At 48.8% G+C, this 20,006-nt stretch overlaps 2 protein-coding genes across 2 annotated transcripts; one reads left to right on the top strand and one right to left on the bottom strand.

Moving 5' to 3' along the window:
• Positions 1-3,148: 3,148 nt before the first annotated feature.
• LOC118508417 lies at positions 3,149-5,298 on the top strand. Its single transcript, XM_036048187.1, has 2 exons — positions 3,149-4,565; positions 4,776-5,298. The coding sequence occupies exons 1-2, from the start codon at positions 3,262-3,264 to the stop codon at positions 4,873-4,875; spliced, it is 1,404 nt and encodes a 467-aa protein (XP_035904080.1). The 5' UTR covers positions 3,149-3,261; the 3' UTR covers positions 4,876-5,298.
• Positions 5,299-9,221: 3,923 nt separating this feature from the next.
• On the bottom strand, positions 9,222-15,718 carry LOC118507924. The gene is made up of 4 exons (XM_036047227.1): positions 15,224-15,718; positions 14,442-14,998; positions 13,340-14,354; positions 9,222-9,329 (listed from the first exon to the last, which is right to left on the bottom strand). The coding sequence occupies exons 1-4, from the start codon at positions 15,716-15,718 to the stop codon at positions 9,222-9,224; spliced, it is 2,175 nt and encodes a 724-aa protein (XP_035903120.1).
• Positions 15,719-20,006: the final 4,288 nt, after the last annotated feature.

The raw sequence follows: 20,006 nt of genomic DNA, 5'->3' as shown, positions 1-20,006 counted from the left end.
AGCATCAAACGATTTTAAATTTTCTAAATGATAAAATTTTAGCATTTTATCTGAATATGGTTTGAATAATCGTGCTTGAGAATAAGCGTCGATTTTAATATCTCCTGCTACGGATGATACGAAAAATGGTTTATCAACCTTGTGTGAAATTTTTGCATATTTTGGATGTATGTAATTTTTATTAGATCCAGTATCAATTAACATTTTGAGTGGTTCTGAAGCGTTACCATAGAATAAGAAGTAAGGCAACGCTGAGTTTATTCTAAAAAATTCAGCTCTGCTTCTTCAAAAGTTTCTCTGAAGTTATTACCTTCTTGTTTTTCAATTGTTCTGAAATATCGTTCGAATGACTGTTGCACATTGTCAACCGTTGTGTTATTCACGTTGTTGTTTACGTTTTCGAATGTTTGTGCAAGATTGGCATCTGCTATATGATTAATGTTGTTTATGTTTCTTGCGTTTGTTTGGATATTATTGACTCTAGGTCGTTTTGGTGGTCTCACATTGTTTGAATTTGGACGATTTCCGTAATTTACTTGGCGAGTTCTGATAGATTGATCAACGTCCATCGGTTCTGGTGGAGGTTGACGTTGAAATTGATTAGATTGCATTTTTTGAAAGGGCTGTTGGTGCCTTGGAATGAAATTGTTAAAATTTCGATTTCCATACATTGGAGGTTTTGGGTAATGAGGCCTAGGTGGTGGCTGGGCATGTGTGTACCTTATTGGTGTTGGTGGCGGTAAGGGAATCATATTCCTTGGTGCCGTTGGTGGAGTGTATGTTCTCGGTTTTGTTAACATTTTTCTGCATTCAATATTTTGGAAAGAGATACAATAGCTGTATGCTCCTGCAAGCGATGTTGGCTCATAATTCCTTATGAACTTGTAAACGTCTCCATCGAGTCCTCTCGTAAAAGCATCAATTGCTTTTTTGTTGTACATTTCAATTAAAGCTCTGGAAGCTTCAGGGTGTGTAAACCTTTCATCGGTATTTATTTGATTTGCGATGAGGGACAGTAATCTGTTCACCTCGTCGTAATATACTTCAAGTGAGCGGTTCTTCTGTTGCACGCTCATGAGTTGGAAGTCCAATGTTTCCAAGTCACGTTTTTCGCCGTAATAGGTGATCAATGTTTTTTTGATCAGGTTCCAATTTATGCCTACGTTTGAAGCGACGAGTGAGTCATTCGCTTCACCGCGTATTTTTCTACGAATGAATTTGCAGATCATGTGGTATTTATTTTGACGTTCGATGGTATCTGTACCTTTAGTTTGATAGAGTTTCACTAAACTGTCTACATCATTTAACCAGCTATTCAGTTCGCTGGGATCCCCAGTGAATGTTGGTAGATCTTTTACCAAATCGGGAATTTTTTCAAAAGTTTCAGGATTTACACTTGTTCCATCTGGCTTTGTGAAATAAAGCGGTGGATCAGAATAATCGATAAAAGTGGGGGCAATATTGCACGCTTCGAGTGCGGCAATGCGGTTGATAATTTGATCAAGTTCGGGTCTCGACATTTTCAATGTTAGAGATTGTAATGAATTAATTAGATCCTCCAGGATTTTTTCGTTAGTTTAAACACGTTTTTAACTTCACTTGATTGAGTTAGTAATATGTAATATTAATTTGCAATCGTTTTTAATACTCGTTTTTGATTTTTTTTCACTGTTTGAAATTTTCACTTACGATTTTTTATAAATCACTGTACTTACGGTACCATACGCATCCTGTTTCGGGCGTTGGATGTACGTCTTATGTTGTCTTTATCAGCTCCTCTAGCGGGCCTTATGTTGTTTTTCGCTCCTCTAACGGGCCTTATGTTGTTTTTCGCTCCTCTAACGGGCGATGTGTTGTTTTTTTCTGGGAAACCGGCTATGATATTCTTCCTTCTCAGTGTGATGGATGGTTCCTTTTTGTCCTGCGTGAGCTGCTAACTGCACAGGTGACTCGGGATCCTTTTCACACGGCTGCACTCGGCGATCAGGAAGTCTTTTTTAGTTTAGGATTTGGTGGTAACTTTCACTCTAACGTGGTTACTTTTCACTTGCACCTTAACTTTATTTTTCACATAGCGCGGTCCCTATTCGGGCGCCAGTTAACGCACGGTGTCCGGGAGAAGTGTTTTTAAAAAAAACTTAACTTTATTTCCATCGACCGGCGGAGTTAATAACCGTTCGGATTAGCGTCTGAGTATCAACTGAACTGTTTGGATGGATGCTGGTGCGCTGGTCCGTGTTGAATTATGCTGCGTGCTGAATAATGCTGCGTTGCAAATTATGTTGTGCGCGCTGCTTTGTGGTTTGTTTGTTTATCGGTGGCGCGTTCTGCTGCGTGGCGTTTCTCGTGTTACGCTGTCGTCTTAACTCCTTACTGCGCTGTCGTCTTAACTCTTTCTTTCGCGATTTTCCTTTCCCCTTTTTCGAATTTTTACTCCTTCTTGTGGTGGGAAAATCAATGCTTTCTTATTCTCATACAGTTAAACAGGCAATTTTTCTGCATTAACCGACATATAAATAGCAATTTTCCCTCTCTTAGCGAATTTATTTTCTTTTCAGCGATTTTATTCCTTCTTGCCTGCGATTTTCCTTCTGTTAAAGATTTCTCCATCATTTTCAGCCTTTTACTTTTGTTCTTTCTTTCGTGCGATTTTTTTGATTTCCAGCGATCTTTTCTATCTCTTCGGCAATTTTCTCCCTTCTTGTCTACATTTAAATTTCATTCAAGCGATTTCCTTTCCTTTTCGGCAATCTTCTCCATTTCGTGTCGTGTAGGGAATTATTCTCTCTCTCTTTCTCTCTCTTCTTTTTTCTCACTCTCACTCGTTCTCCGAATAATTCGGGCCATTTATTCAGCTTCAACTGGCATCAAACAGCGATTTTCCTTCTTTCAGCAATTTTCTGTTTCTGCGATTTTTCTTCTTGCATACGATTTTCTTCCGGTTTAGCGATTTTTTTTTCCTTTCTTTTCAGTGCTCTGCATTCATCTCATCTGCGATTTCTTTCTCTTTAGCAGTTTTCTTTCTTCTTAGCGTTTGCTTCATTCTTGCCTTTGATTTTCTTTTTTTTAGCGACTTCTTTCTTTTTAGCGTTCTTTCTTCCTTTTCTTCTGCTTTTTTCCCTCTTTTTAGCAATTTTCTCTTTCTTTTTGTGACCTTCTTTCTTTCCAGTCTGCGATCTCTCTCTTTCTCGTCCGGTAGGAAATTCCTTTTCTTTCTTTTCGTTCTCTCTCTCTCTCTCTCCTTTTTCTTTTTCTCCCATCATGCCGACTATCACCAGAAGCGCCTCCAAGACAAGACTAACGGCATCCCTGGGTCGGCTGTCGGCACCACGCCGCATAGCCACCCGACGACACTCGACGAATGGAGGTGTATCACCACTCCCGATAACCACCAGACAGGAAACCCTGTACACCCGACGGATGACGCGAGGCCCAATGCCGACCGGGACTGCCCCCACGACAGCTGGAACTTCTGCATCTGCGAGAAGAACCCTAGTTGGGGTGAGCATGGTACGCCGGTCGACATTGCAGCCGGTTATCGAGGTGGACACAGACGCAACCGACAAAACACCGACTGGACAAACGATAGAGACTTTCCTCGAGCGATACCCTGCTGGCGGCCGACGGGTCAATCCGGTGGAGCGGGCAAGTGCTATGTTGACTGGTTTCGTGCGTACTATACGCGACGGCCAGAAAACTAGGGGCTTCTCTGCGCTGCCGAGGGACTGGGAGGCCGCCATCAGGTCCGTCCTCGTAGTACTGGCCGAGGTAATCGACGATAACAAAACAATGACCACGACAAAAAACACTTCGACATCGACTGACCCAGCCGAGCCTCTGACATGTGTGGAGGAGAGCGAGCTAGACCTTGTCGGGGGACCCGAGGAGCGGGGAGCCGAGGGAGATAAGGAGGTGGTGGCCGAGCCCCCAAACATGGAGGCCATGCCGCCCATTCCACCTCCAGCGGTTCCGCTGCCCCCGGGAATCTCGATGAACGAGCTTGCACTCACTCTGCACATGGCGGAGATAATCAGTGAGGCTAATACGGAACTCTTGAGGAAAATGGACAGCCTAACAAAATTGGCAAAAGCAATAGCAACAGGACAACAACCACATGACATAGGCACAACGACCGACTTGGCTAGCGAACAAGAACAAACACCAGACATCCCTCCAACCACAACGGACATCCCTCAGACGACAGACGACGCCACAACATCTGCAAAAACCGGACTGGAAACTAAACGCAGCAAGAAAAATAAGAAAAAGAACACCAAGACCTCACCCCAGAAAAACGGGACCGACACGGAAAGGAAAAAGGACAACAAAAACGCAAACGGACAAACCCAGATCAAGGACAAGTCTCACGAACCCGAGGCCGAATGGACAAAGGTCATGAGCAAGCAGGCGAAGCGACGGGCTCGGAAGCAGCAACGCAAGCAGGAGGCCGCGGTCATTGCAGCAGCTCAGTTACAAAAGCCGCAGCCGGAGCAGCAGCAGCCACCGAGGGAGCAACAGTCACCAAAACGCAGCAGTAGGCAGCCGGACGCGCTGGAGGTGGAAACCATCAACTCCACCACCCAGAAGGACATCATGCGTATTCTGCAGGAAAAGCTCGGGGATGACCGGCAGAAGGTCGTGCGCACGAGGACGAACTTCCAGGGGAATATTCTTCTGGAACTCTCCTGCACAGACCACGCGGAAACCCTGGAAATGTGGAAGAGGGTATCGGCTGCGCTGGAGGACAAGGCAAAAGTCCGACCAAGGACCCCCACCACCAGGCTGATCTGCACCAACATCCCCCCAAGCTGCTCAAACGAGGAGATCGCCACGGACCTGAGCGCCGCCCTGGGAGTGACGCTGTACGCGGAATAGATCAGCACCGCCAATTCCAGCTACGGAACGCTAGTAGCGTTCTTCGGCTGTCCGGAAGCGGCGGTTACAGATGCGGTTCTGCAAAATCAGCACGTCATCGGGTTCAGTCGGTGCTGTCGGCTGAAGAAGGTGGAGGCGAAGCGCCAGTGCTACCGCTGCTACGAGTACGGCCACATTGCGTCCCACTGCCGTGGAAAGGACCGGTCGAGCAAATGCCATCGCTGCGCAGAACCAAAACACACGGGACAGTGTGTTAAGGAGCGGAAGTGCCTAGTCTGCAAGGGCCCGGAAGCAATCGGGCACTCGTTTGGACAGCGCCAGTGCCGCCAAGTAGGAGACGTAGTACCTTCACGGCCCAACCGGCGCGCCTAAGGTCCTCCAACAGAACCTGAACCACAGCCAGCTGGCCCAGGACATGCTGCTGCAGACGGCGCGAACGGAGGGCCACGACCTCTTGCTGCTCTCAGATCCATACCGGATCCCAGAGAACAATAGCAACTGGGTGGTGGACCCGACGGGCAGAGTCGCAGCGGTTTCAACAGGAAGATACCCCATCCAGCGCATCATCGAGAACCGGCGGGACAGCTTCGTCGTGGTGGAGATGCGCGGCATTGTGTTCTGCTCTGTATATCTACCTCCTGTGGGTCCCAATGCGACGATAGAAGACTACAGACGTAAGTGGACTGAAATAGCGTCTGTGATTCCACGCAACCGGGACACCGTGATCGGCGGAGACGTCAACGCCTGGTCAGGAGCGTGGGGAATGGAGCGTAGGAGCAACGATGGAGAGCGGGTGCACAGGGGAGCAATCGTGATGGACGCAGCGGCTTCGCTCGAACTGGTCCTGTTGAACCGGGGTAACCGGCCAACATGGGTCAGCCACAGTGGCCGCAGCTCCATTGTCGACGTAACCTTTTGTAGCAGGTCTCTCGTGGGCGACAACAACTGGCGAGTCTGCGACGAAAATCCGAGCGACCATAACACCATCAAGTTTACGGTTGGGAGGACGACGGCACAGACAAGCACTGGTCGAGGACAGCAACAGGCAACGGAGGGCAGATGGGCAACTCGGTTCTTCAACGAGGACCTGTTCGTCGAGATCATGGGGTCGTTAGACATCCATGACCGTACTCTAATGGCAGATGAGCTGACGCAAGCAATGTCCACAGCGTGCGACGCCACAATGCCGCGACTGCCGGCAGCCAGAGGGGGAAGACGATCAGTGTACTGGTGGAATGACGAGATTGCCCAGTTACGACGGACCTACATCGGAATGCGCAGAAGACTACGGAGAGCCCGAACGGACGAACAACGAGACGAAAGGCGGCCGGCCTATACTGCAGCGAGGGCAGCACTGGATCGAGCGGTCAAGGCCAGCAAGAAGGCCAGCAGCGACGAGTTGCCCGAACAGCTGGGACCTCACGGATTCGGGCCCGGCTACAAAATCAAGAAGCAGCAATGGGAAGGAGCTCGCGTGCCTATGGAACGGGATCCCACTAAACTGCGCCACATCGTCGGGGAGCTCTTTCCAGAGCGGCCACCTATGGAGTGGCCAACATTGGCAGAATGGACGGATCAGGACTCGGAGCGGGATCCAGTTACTGAGGACGAGTTGGTGAGCATTGCAAAATCGCTCAACCCACAGCGCGCCCCCGGTGATGATAACATCCCAAACGTGGCCCTGATAACAGCGATGAAGGCTTTTCCCGGCGTCTTCAGGAGAACGTTCCAGCACTACATTAACTGCGGCCACTTCCCGGAGGAATGGAAAAGGCAACGATTGGTGCTGTTCTCCAAGGCAGGGAAACCACCCGGGGAGTCGTCGTCGTACCGGCCAATCTGTCTGCTGAGCGTCCTTGGTAAAGTGCTTGAGCGACTCATACAGCGCAGGCTCACGGATCATCTCGATGCCACGGGAGGACTGGCTGATGCTCAGTATGGATTCCGGAAAGGACGCTCCACTATGGACGCCATCAACAGGGTGCTCGCCAACGGAAGAGTTGCGCTGGACAAGAAGCGCAAAGGCGACCGACTGTGTGCGATGGTGACAATCGACGTGAAGAACGCCTTCAACATGGTCAACTGGACAGCGATTGGAGAAGCTCTGCAGAGAAGAAACACGCCACCGTACCTTCAGGCGATGCTGCGGAACTACTTCGTCAATCGCACACTCCACTACGAGACGGATGAAGGGCTGGTTTCGCAACCAGTGTCGGCTGGTGTTCCGCAGGGTTCGGTTTTAGGACCAACACTCTGGAACGTCATGTACGACGATCTTCTCCGTGTGGAGTTGTCCGGGAAGCGGGCGGACATCATCGGATTTGCTGACGACGTGGCCTTCACCCTCATCGGTAGAGATACGCAGGAAGTCAGCGACCATGCTACGAGGAACCTTGAGACGATCGAGCGCTGGATGAGCGGAGTTGGTCTACAGCTGGCCCACCAAAAGACCGGCTACATGATCTTCTGCACCCATCACAACCCGCAGATAGGCCAACTGACTGCGGGTGGGCACACGATTAACTCGGAGGAATCGCTCAAGTACCTAGGGGTCGAACTCTGCCGCAAACAGCACCACGGCCGGCATCTGGAGAAGGTGTGCACCAAGGCATCTCGAATAACGAATGCCCTGACCGCCTTGATGCCGAACAAATGTGGACCGAAGAGCAGCAGAAGGAGACCGCTGGTCAACGTGGGGAACAGCATCGTACGCTATACGGCACCGGCGTGGGGACGGTCACTTCTTCAAAAGGAGATCCATCGCACCACGATCCAGAGAACGCATCGGACAGGGGTGCTTCGAGTTGCCAGCGCCTTTCAGACGACCTCATACGACGCCGCCTGTGTGGTTGCTAGTACCATCCCGTTAGTTCTTCTCCTAGAGGAGGACATACGCTGCCACGACGAGAAGGCAGCGCGGGGCGGTCCAGCACCGGGAATACGAGAACGGCAGCGTGAGGAGACGCTGAGACGCTGGCAGCAACAGTGGACAGCTGGAGCAGAACAACAGAGAGCGCCGGGTTTGAAGACGAGGAGAATGATCCCAGACATTATGTCCTGGGTGAATCGCAAGCACGGAGAAGTTGACTTTTACGTACGAGTTGACTTCGCACTTCAGCGCATCGGCAGGGGTCGGATCAGGTCGAGGAGTGGTTTAGTGAGGTCCCACCGGTTGCCAAGTCCGCTTCTCGGGCCTGGTGTCACGGTGAATCCCACATAACCCAGATCGGGGAGCACTGTCATGCCGTGACATGCCCCCGTGACGGTGTACCTTTTGAAGGTTCCCTCCCCGTAAACAAAAAAAAAAAAAAAAAAAAAAAAAGGTAGCCAAATGCCTCGTCATCTAATTAGTGACGCGCATGAATGGATTAACGAGATTCCCTCTGTCCCTATCTACTTTCTAGCGAAACCACAGTCAAGGGAACGGGCTTGGAAGCACTAGCGGGGAAAGAAGACCCTGTTGAGCTTGACTCTAGTCTGGCATTGTAAGGCGATATAGGAGGTGCAGCATACGTGGGAGGGCCCGTCTCGTGAAGACCCGCCTCTGAGATACCACCACTCTTACTGTTGCCTTACTTACATGATCGGTGGAACAAGCGCGGGCCTCAGGTCCGGGCCGTTGCAGTCACTCACTCCCCCGCCGGGAGCGTGACGGGCGGCCAGCCTGCAGCTGCCCAATGCGCCGTGTTTCTCGCTCAGCGTCCAGCCATGTCGCTGGGAGGCGCCTCCCGGGAGCCGTGCCGTGGTGTCGTAGCAGCGACGCGCGCCGTGCCATCGCGCCCCGCCGACCGTGAGCCGTGGCCCGCAAGGGTCAAGCACGCGTACGTCGGTGGGCGCGTGGCCGGCGCTGCGCACGCTCGTTTGCGCCGCCCGCACTCTCGCGCCCGGGTCCGGCCACCGCCCGGCTCGAAGACATCTGGGCAAACCTATCGGTCCACGTCATGGACAGTGCCAGGTGCGGAGTTTGACTGGGGCGGTACATCTCCAAAACGATAACGGAGGTGTCCAAAGGTCAGCTCAGTGTGGACAGAAACCACACGCTGAGCATAAGGACAAAAGCTGGCTTGATCTCGGCGTTCAGTACACTCCGGGACAGCGAAAGCTTGGCCTTACGATCCTTTTGGTTATAACGAGTTTTTAGCAAGAGGTGTCAGAAAAGTTACCACAGGGATAACTGGCTTTTTTTTTCTTTTACGTCGTGGGGAATCTTCTTAGATACGGCTTCTCCATCGAAGCCGCATGCCGGATTTTTACCGACTAAACCCCACGACGTGCGCAGCCCGCATCCCCTCCACAAAGCGCCGCGAGGCATAGTGGAGGGTGGGGTTTGGCCCTTATAACGGGCATTAACGCTCGGACCCTTTGTTCCGCTCTTTGCCATCCAGTGGACGTCGCTGATGTTGGCGCTGTACGGTGACTGGCTCACCACTCTGATGGAGAATGTTGTTGCGCAGCTAGCGGCCGGATGTTGTAGCAGAGGTGACGGCGGCATCTTCATCCGACGACATAGCCTGTCGCCGAGACTCATCACCTCTGAGCTCGTTGCTACGGAACAGTTCGGGCAAAGAAGAGGCCACCTCCTCTTCTTCCTCTCTTTCTCTACTCTACTCTCTCTCTCTCTCTCTTTTGCTCTCACTTCCTTTCTATTTTTTTTAATACAAACCACCCTTTCGTTATAAACCGACATCCAAAAAGCAAATATCTTCCTTCACCACTTTAGGGAATTCTTCTCTCTCTATCTCTCTCTCTTTCCCCCCCATTAACCCAGGTCACCCACTCAGTTCCAACTGACACATAAAATAGCGATTATCCCTCTTCCAACGTGATTTCCTTTTCTTGTCTTGTAGAGAATTATATTTTTACTCCTTGCCTCTTTCTTTCCTATTTATTCAAGCAATTTATTATGCGTCAACCGTCTTTCTAATAGCGATATACTTTCTTTCGCGATTTTCCTTTCCCCTTTTTCGAATTTTTACTCCTTCTTGTGGTGGGAAAATCAATGCTTTCTTATTCTCATACAGTTAAACAGGCAATTTTTCTGCATTAACCGACATATAAATAGCAATTTTCCCTCTCTTAGCGAATTTATTTTCTTTTCAGCGATTTTATTCCTTCTTGCCTGCGATTTTCCTTCTGTTAAAGATTTCTCCATCATTTTCAGCCTTTTACTTTTGTTCTTTCTTTCGTGCGATTTTTTTGATTTCCAGCGATCTTTTCTATCTCTTCGGCAATTTTCTCCCTTCTTGTCTACATTTAAATTTCATTCAAGCGATTTCCTTTCCTTTTCGGCAATCTTCTCCATTTCGTGTCGTGTAGGGAATTATTCTCTCTCTCTTTCTCTCTCTTCTTTTTTCTCACTCTCACTCGTTCTCCGAATAATTCGGGCCATTTATTCAGCTTCAACTGGCATCAAACAGCGATTTTCCTTCTTTCAGCAATTTTCTGTTTCTGCGATTTTTCTTCTTGCATACGATTTTCTTCCGGTTTAGCGATTTTTTTCCTTTATTTTCAGTGCTCTGCATTCATCTCATCTGCGATTTCTTTCTCTTTAGCAGTTTTCTTTCTTCTTAGCGTTTGCTTCCTTCTTGCCTTTGATTTTCTTTCTTTTAGCGACTTTGTAGAATATTATCACTGGTTGGGAGTGATTTTTGTGATATCAGACGGACGTTAAAGAGTTGTAGTGTTGCGCGCTCGACTTACAATTTCATACTCTTATTCACTGGTCCGGTTACAAGTTCATCCTATTCGATTACATAGTTCATCCATTGGTCAAGTCACTTTCCCCTTAATTCACTTCTAAGTTCGTTCGTGTGCGTCAATTTATACTATCTGCTTATAGTGTTGTTCCTTTACCATATTTCGTGTAATAATTAATATTTCATGCATTTTCTACATTCCGGCCACCAAAAGAGAATTCTTTTCAATTTCTGCAAATTCGTTGTTTTTCTTCATGTAACATGCTAACCAGTATCCTATTCGCTAATATATACGTAATTGACGTTTCGCTTGGGTCGGTATCAGTGTTTGTTTACATTATTAGTGCACCATGTGGTTACACAAATCCCTCGTTTGTATCGATTGGTCGTGGTAACAAAGCTAAACGATTAGCTGTTCTAACAATTTGTTTCCCCCCTGCCGTACGTAGCGTAACTACACGCACGACACCATCCTTGCCCGGGTGCAGCGCCGTAATGCGCCCCATTGGCCAAACAGTCGGGTGAAGATTATCTTCCTTGATTATAACCAGCTGATGGATCTCCAGCTTAACCGGTGCGTTGTTAATGTGTTTGGCTCGGGCTTGGAGTTGTTGGATGTATTCCGGATACCATCGGGACCAGATCGTTTGCACGTGCCTCTGCACGAGTTGGTACTCCTTGAGTCGGTTGGTCGGAAGGTGTCGTATGTCAACATCCGGGATTGCTTGCATGTTGCTGCCGATTAGAAAATGACTTGGGGTTAATGGTTCTAAATCGCAAGGATCATCGGATAAAGGGGTCAAAGGACGGGAATTTAAACATTGCTCCACCTGAGCAATAAGTGTAAGCATACTTTCTTGGGCGATACTTGTTATACTTATCGTGCGTAAAATGTGTTTTTTAGCCGACTTGACTGCCGCTTCCCATAATCCGCCGAAGTGAGGGGCCCTTGGGGGAATGAACTTCCATTCCATTTCGTTGGACGAACACCAATTGATGATAGACCGGCGATCGTCATCGTTCTTCTTCAGCATTTCGTACACGCGATGCAGCTCGTGGGCAGCTCCCTTAAACGTTGTCGCGTTGTCGGAGTGTAACTCGCACACCTTGCCTCGGCGTGCCACAAAACGACGTAGTGCTGCCAGAAATGCCGTAGTAGTTAAATCACTCACTAGCTCGATGTGTACGGCTCTAGTCGCGAAGCAAACAAAGATTGCGATGTACGCCTTCGTCGGACTCCGATTGCGGACGGGTGATTTCAGCATAAACGGCCCGCAGTAGTCCACTCCACTGATCGAGAAAGGTCTGGTCGGTGATACTCTCGACGTTGGTAGGTCAGCAACACTTTGTTTCACGAGAGTCGGCTTGTTTTTGAAACAAACGTGACACCGGTGGTAAACAGCCTTAACGAGATTCCTCCCACCAATCAACCAGAATCTTTGACGAAGTGTTGCTAATAACAGTTGCGGTCCAGCATGCAACAGTTGAAGATGATACGCCACTGCCAATAACACCGATAGTGGGTGCTTCGCCGAGAGAATCGCTGGATGTCGTCCTTCTTCTGGAAGATCAGCATTTCCGAGCCGGCCACCGACGCGTAACACACCAGTATGGTCGATGTACGGTGACAACCACTTCAGCTTCGATTTGTCGGAAACATGCTTCTCTTGAGCTAAAACCTTTAGCTCCTCCGCGAACGAATCCCTTTGGGCTAACTGGCATAACTTCAGTTCGGCCCGACGTAGTTCCGTGGCTGTAAGCGGTGGAACACTCTTCTCCTCGATGTGTGGCGCATCCTTGCAGCTTACTCTCGATGATTTGTTGGCTCCCTTGATGCACTCCATGAAGCGTAAACAATAAGCTACAACTCGTCTCAGCCTGTAGTATGATGAGTATCGCTCGAACAGTTTGTCACGGAACTCACACCTCGTAGAAACTGTGACAATCCGTGACGCCGTCGCCCGTTCTTCGATGACACCGTCATTCTCCTTCACTGCTGGTGGATGATTTGGCCATGCATCATGACTGTAAGCCAACCAACGAGGCCCATGCCACCAACGTTCACAATTAAGCAGCTCCTCCGGCTTCAGACCCCGTGATATGTCGTCTGCTGGATTATCACAACCAGGAACGTGACGCCACTCAGCTATCCGCGTTTCTTCCTGTATCTGCGCCACTCGGTTGGCGACAAATGGTTTCCATCGACGTGGTGGAGAATCCAGCCAATACATTACCGTCATTGAATCGGTCCAACAAAAGGCCATCGTAGATGCCGGTAACGTTCGACTCACCTTCTGGAACAGTTGGGTTGCTAATCGTGCGGCGCACAATTCCAACCTGGCGATCGAGTGCGTATTCGCCAATGAAACCACTTTCGACTTCGCTGCTAACAATTGCACCGTCACAATGTTGTCCGTCGATTCTGCGCGTACATAACAGCACGCACCATATGCACTTTGTGACGCATCAGCGAAGACGTGCAATTGCAAGCTGACCGTTGTAGGTTGGGAGATAAAACGTGGCACTCTTAATTCGCGTAGCGAATATAACGTTGAATGAAAGCTTCTCCACTCTTGTTGAAGCTCACCGGGCAGTGCACGTTCCCAATCCCAAGCCTTTCCATTCTCCTTCAAACTCCACAAACGTTGTAGAAAGACTTTCGCGATGATGATTGTCGGACCCAACAAACCAAGTGGGTCGAATATGCTTGCCGTGTACGACAAGATCAAGCTTCTCGTTAATACTTCAGCTGGTTGTGGAAGGCCAACCTTGAAGGAAAACGAATCGTTGGCGGGTTCCCAAACCAGCCCCAGCGTCGAAACAGCTTGACCATCCTTCCACTCGTGCATTGATTGAATCGCAAGATCTTCACGTGGGACATCTAGAAGCGATTCTGGAACGTTAGATGCCCACTTTTTCAATGCGAAACCAGCTGAATCGAGCATTGCGGTGATTTGCTTTCGCACTTCTACTGCTTCGTTAAGGTCAGTCGCTCCTGTTAGTAGATCGTCGACGTAAAAATCACGTAACACGGGATCAACTGCCTTCGGGAATTGATCTTTGTGGTCATGCGCAACCTGCTGGAGCGTTCTAGTGGCGAGGAATGGAGCTGACGCCGTGCCGTAAGTAACGGTATTCAGCTCGTAGGTCGATATCGGATCCAGGGGGCTCTTTCGGTACCTGATACGTAGCAGATTCCGATCGATGATGTTGTGGAGAATTTGCCGGTACATTTTTTCCACATCGGCCACTAATGCGATTGCGTAGGACCTGAATCGCAATATAATCGTTAGTAGATCTTCCTGGACAATTGGGCCAACTAGTAACGTATCGTTTAAGGAGTATCCCGAGCTCGTTTTACAGGACGCGTCAAACACGACCCGTACTTTTGTGGATGTACTCGATTCCTTCACCACCGCATGGTGAGGAATATAACAATGCGGAACACTATCATCCACTGGTTCGGTAAGTTTTCGCATGTGACCAAGTTCCTCGTACTCTTGCATGAAACGCTTATATTCCATCTCCATTTCAGGGTTGATCTTCAATCGCCGCTCCACAGCCATCAGTCGTCGATCCGCAATCTCCTTTGATGAACCCAATACTATATCTGCTCTGGGATTACGAGGCAGACAAACGATGTAACGACCATGGTGATCACGCGTTGTAGTGGCAGCATAATGCTTCTCACAAGCATCTTCCTCAAGCGAGAGAGCGGGTCCCTCTAGATTGGTCTCGTTCTCCCAAAACCGTTGCAGCAATGTATCGAGAGACTCATGGCTCCTAATTGAGTGGCACGAAACAGGACTAGCGACTGAAATGTGGGAAGTATTCCCAGCAACTGTCCACCCAAACGGAGTCTCAACCAACCAAGGACCGCCTTTGACCAGTAACTGCTTCTTTCCGGTATGCCATTCCCAATATGCGTCACTCCCAATGATCACATCAACTCTTGAAGGAAGGTTAAAGGCAGGATCAGCCAACGGAACGTCAGGGAATTTCCAACCAGCAACATCGATTGGGGCAGTCGGTATCTCAGCACAAGGGGAGTTCACTATCAGGAACTCAAGTGGCGACGAAAATGGCGCTGACTTTGACTGCACCGTTGCGATGATCGAACCCTTGGCTTGCTGAACACCCTCACCGATACCTGTCAATGCAACGTTGATCTTTGTACGACGTGTCAGCAGCTTCCGCGCTAGGGATTCGGACACGATATTGCACATGGATCCTGAATCCAACAACGCTCGTGCTTCATGCCGAATGCCATGGTCATCGACTAACCAGAGAACCACCGTTTCGAGAACCACAATTTCATTGCTCGAACCTACGTTCATGGTTACCTGTGGCGGTGAATCGTCGTGCAACATGCTGTGATGACGTGCGTTGCACTTGTTGCAACGGAAGACGGAATTGCACGACCGTACCTGATGATTCGGGTTCAAACAGTTGAAGCATAGTTTATGCTTCGCAATCACTTCACGCCGGAACTTTACGTCTCCTTTGCAGAACTTCGGGCAGCTTCGTAGATGGTGTGGCTCTGCACACTCTAATGGACAGGATGCGTAGGATGTGCTGCTAGCTGGCTTCCGCGTTGACACTGAATTGCTCACGTATCTAACCTTTCCTCCCATTCTTCTTTCTCCACAGGCCACCGGCGTTTGTTTCGATTCAGATATCTTCGCTAACGTTTGGGACGAACGAAGGATTCGGATTCTATCCTGCAGGAAATCGATTAGATCTGAATACTTATCCTTGGGGCTGGCCGATGAATGCTTTTCCCAAGCTAGGATGGTTGATGAATCCAATTTGAAGAACAGCAATGTGGTGAGGGGAGTGTCCCAGTTGTCAACCGGTTCCTTCAGCTTTCTTAAACCGTTCACGTGCCGCGTGAACTCGTCCACAAGCTGCGCCAATTCATCCACAGATCCTTCATGCATCGCGGGAAGGTGATGCAATGTTCGATAATAATCACGGACTAACATGCGCGGGTTATCATACCGTTTCAGCAGCGCGGCCCAGGTGGTCGCATAGTTGTCCGCGGTCAATGTGGTATGCTCGAACAGCAGCGCCGCCTCACTCTTCAATGATGACAACAGATACTGAAGTTTCAGTATCGAAGGTATATCTGCTGACGAATCGATCATTGCCACGAAGCGATCACGAAACGTGAGCCACTTCGTCGTATCACCGTCGAACGTGGGGAGATCGATTTTCGGTAACCGCACATTAATTGATCCGAAATTACCCGTTGAGTTCAGGCTAGAATTGGCTTGCAAAATCGACGCGTTGAGAGGATTGGCTTCACACGGTTGCTTTTGCAACAAAAATCCTTTCACCTTTCGGTACACACTGTCCATTTCACATCGCTCTTGCAGCAAAGCTTCTAACGCTTCGGGAGATTCTTCCAATTCCTCCAGTTTTGCTACCGCGTTCAAATAATCTTGAACATGCCGTTCTAGCTGATCCAAGCACACTGGTATTTCACCCACATCACTTTCACTATAATCGTTTTTAAATTGTTCAATGTTCTTCACAAGCATTTGCGCTTGGCGCTTTTTTAATTGCGCGGCTTTGATTTTCTTCTCCATTTTCTACGTTGCTTCACTAACACACACGTAAAATGAACAAAGTTCAATGTTCTGCACTTCACTAACACTTAATACAGACGATGTAACGTTCACTTTGAATTTGATTCGAAATTGTTCACAACCTGCTGCGTTGCATGCAAGTTTCGTTAGAATACGATAGGAGTGATGGCCGTTAAAATGGAACCACGCTTCGCAATGGCGTAGATTTCCGATGAAGCTAAGCTACGCGGGACGCTAAGCTTTGCCTGTTGCCTTAAGTTGATGCGTAACAACAACTTTCACTCCAGTAAGTCGATTTGAATAAATCGCAACACAACTCACGAGAAAACAAACGAACATACAAGGGTTCACGTGCACGTAATGACCTTTCACAGCAATTCGCGCCAATATGCGGAGCAAGACAGCGAACTGTTCGTTTCCTCACAAACACAGAGATGATTCACGTCACTGTGTACGGTAATTAACGTAGTGAATTTTTTCCGAAATCACTAAACCGACTTCACCAGATCCGGTTCGAAGGACCAAAAATGTAGAATATTATCACTGGTTGGGAGTGATTTTTGTGATATCAGACGGACGTTAAAGAGTTGTAGTGTTGCGCGCTCGACTTACAATTTCATACTCTTATTCACTGGTCCGGTTACAAGTTCATCCTATTCGATTACATAGTTCATCCATTGGTCAAGTCACTTTCCCCTTAATTCACTTCTAAGTTCGTTCGTGTGCGTCAATTTATACTATCTGCTTATAGTGTTGTTCCTTTACCATATTTCGTGTAATAATTAATATTTCATGCATTTTCTACAGACTTCTTTCTTTTTAGCGTTCTTTCTTCCTTTTCTTCTGCTTTTTCCCCCTTTTTAGCAATTTTCTCTTTCTTTTTGTGACCTTCTTTCTTTCCAGTCTGCGATCTCTCTCTTTCTCGTCCGGTCCGGTCCAACCAGTGTCGGCTGGTGTTCCGCAGGGTTCGGTTTTAGGACCAACACTCTGGAACGTCATGTACGACGATCTTCTCCGTGTGGAGTTGTCCGGGAAGCGGGCGGACATCATCGGATTTGCTGACGACGTGGCCTTCACCCTCATCGGTAGAGATACGCAGGAAGTCAGCGACCATGCTACGAGGAACCTTGAGACGATCGAGCGCTGGATGAGCGGAGTTGGTCTACAGCTGGCCCACCAAAAGACCGGCTACATGATCTTCTGCACCCATCACAACCCGCAGATAGGCCAACTGACTGCGGGTGGGCACACGATTAACTCGGAGGAATCGCTCAAGTACCTAGGGGTCGAACTCTGCCGCAAACAGCACCACGGCCGGCATCTGGAGAAGGTGTGCACCAAGGCATCTCGAATAACGAATGCCCTGACCGCCTTGATGCCGAACAAATGTGGACCGAAGAGCAGCAGAAGGAGACCGCTGGTCAACGTAGGGAACAGCATCGTACGCTATGCGGCACCGACGTGGGGACGGTCACTTCTTCAAAAGGAGATCCATCGCACCACGATCCAGAGAACGCATCGGACAGGGGTGCTTCGAGTTGCCAGCGCCTTTCAGACGACCTCATACGACGCCGCCTGTGTGGTTGCTAGTACCATCCCGTTAGTTCTTCTCCTAGAGGAGGACATACGCTGCCACGACGAGAAGGCAGCGCGGGGCGGTCCAGCACCGGGAATACGAGAACGGCAGCGTGAGGAGACGCTGAGACGCTGGCAGCAACAGTGGACAGCTGGAGCAGAACAACAGAGAGCGCCGGGTTTGAAGACGAGGAGAATGATCCCAGACATTATGTCCTGGGTGAATCGCAAGCACGGAGAAGTTGACTTTTACGTTTCCCAACTATTTACAGGTCATGGATTTCTCCGGAGCTACTTCGTCGACAAAGGCATCCTGGACGGCTCGCCAAACTGCCCGGTGTGTGAAAACACCGTGGAGGATGTCGAGCATGTCATGTTTCACTGTCCACGGTTCGCTCGGGCACAGCAGGAGATGCAACAGCAGTGCCACACCCGCCTCACGATGAACAATCTAGCGGCGGAAATGTGTGCAAGCAGCAGTACATGGGAGGCGGTTCGAACTGCCGCTCGGACGATCTTCAAAACACTTCAACTGAGGTGGAATGAGGAGAGTCCGCCAACGGCAAGACGACGGCGACAACATCGACAGCGGACGAGAGAGCAAGCTGGGCACTAATAACTTCCTCTTTTCCACAACATAGGACACCAAATTTGGATGCAGCAGCGGCAGCGACGAGTAACCAGGGCCTTTGCTTGAGCAAAAACCCACCCGGTAGTTACGGCAACGGACGAGCGGATTGGAGCAGCACTGGCAGAAGGAAGACGCGAAGCAGCAGCAGCAGCACAGACAACTAGGACGACAACAACAGCAAGGGTGCACAGCACACACGTCCCTACATGGAGTACTTCGCACTTCAGCGCATCGGCAGGGGTCGGATCAGGTCGAGGAGTGGTTTAGTGAGGTCCCACCGGTTGCCAAGTCCGCTTCTCGGGCCTGGTGTCACGGTGAATCCCACATAACCCAGATCGGGGAGCACTGTCATGCCGTGACATGCCCCCGTGACGGTGTACCTTTTGAAGGTTCCCTCCCCGTAAACAAAAAAAAAAAAAAAAAAAAAGGTAGCCAAATGCCGAAGTGTCTATTAAAATCCCCCGACGGCAAAATTTTATGTGGTGGTTTTTATTAAGTTGCCTTCTGCGACAAAGTTCCGACGGCTTTTGCATTTGATTAGTTTTCGATTGTTTTCTTTATTCGCCCGTTGGAACAGGTTTTTTAATTGTGATTTTTATTAAGTTGCCTTCTGCGACATTCTTCCGACGGCTTTTGAGTTAGATTTTTCTTTTATTCATTCCCACCGGAAGTGCTTTCTCCTGTTTGATAAATAAATTATACTTTTCTTTTAATCGCCTTCTGCGAACCACGGCTTGCGTTAATTGAATCAGTGGCTTTACAGTGCAGTGTCATTAGTGTAGTGAAGTGGGAGGCCTCCGTGTCTGTTGATTACCTCAGGGAATTTTGATTAATTGTCTTCTACAATTAAACTTCCGGTTTTACGATAGTCTTGCGTAGAGGCCAAATTTGGAACGGCCTTCTGCCAATCCAGTCCCGCTAGTGTTGATTCAGTGCCGTGTGTTTTGCCGCCGTGATAATTTTGATAGTGATTTGATTGCCGTGCTTTTATTTAAGTTGCCTTCTGCGACAATTGCCGTCGGGTTTTGTGTTAAAATAATTTTGAAGTGTCTATTAAAATCCCCCGACGGCAAAAATTTTATGTGGTGGTTTTTATTAAGTTGCCTTCTGCGACAATGTTCCGACGGCTTTTTGCATTTGATTAGTTTTCGATAGTTTCTTAATTCGCCCGTCGGAACAGGTTTTTTAATTGTGATTTTATTAAGTTGCCTTCTGCGACATTCTTCCGACGGCTTTTGAGCCAGACTTATCTTTTTAAATTCCCGTCGGAAGTGCTTTTTCTTATTTGAATATTAATTAAATTCTTTCTTTTAATCGCCTTCTGCGAACCACGGCTTGCGTTAATTGAATCAGTGGCGTTACGGTGCAGTGTCATTTGTGTAGTGAAGTGGGAGGCCTCCGTGTCTGTCGATTACCAGAGGGAATCTTGATTAATTGTCTTCTACAATTAAACTTCCGGTATTTCGACAGTCTTGCATAGAAGCCCCAGTCTCGCTAGAGTTGATTCAGTGCCGTGGGTTTTGCCGCCGTGATAATTGTGATAGTGATTCTGATTGCCGTGCTTTTAATTAAGTTGCCTTCTGCGACAATTGCCGTCGGGTTTTGTGTTAAATTAGTTTTGAAGTATCTCTTAAAATC

Source organism: Anopheles stephensi, chromosome 2 (genome assembly GCF_013141755.1).
Source record: "Anopheles stephensi strain Indian chromosome 2, UCI_ANSTEP_V1.0, whole genome shotgun sequence".
Taxonomy (NCBI): Eukaryota; Metazoa; Arthropoda; class Insecta; order Diptera; family Culicidae; genus Anopheles; species Anopheles stephensi.
This window is presented reverse-complemented; position numbering and strand designations above follow the sequence as displayed.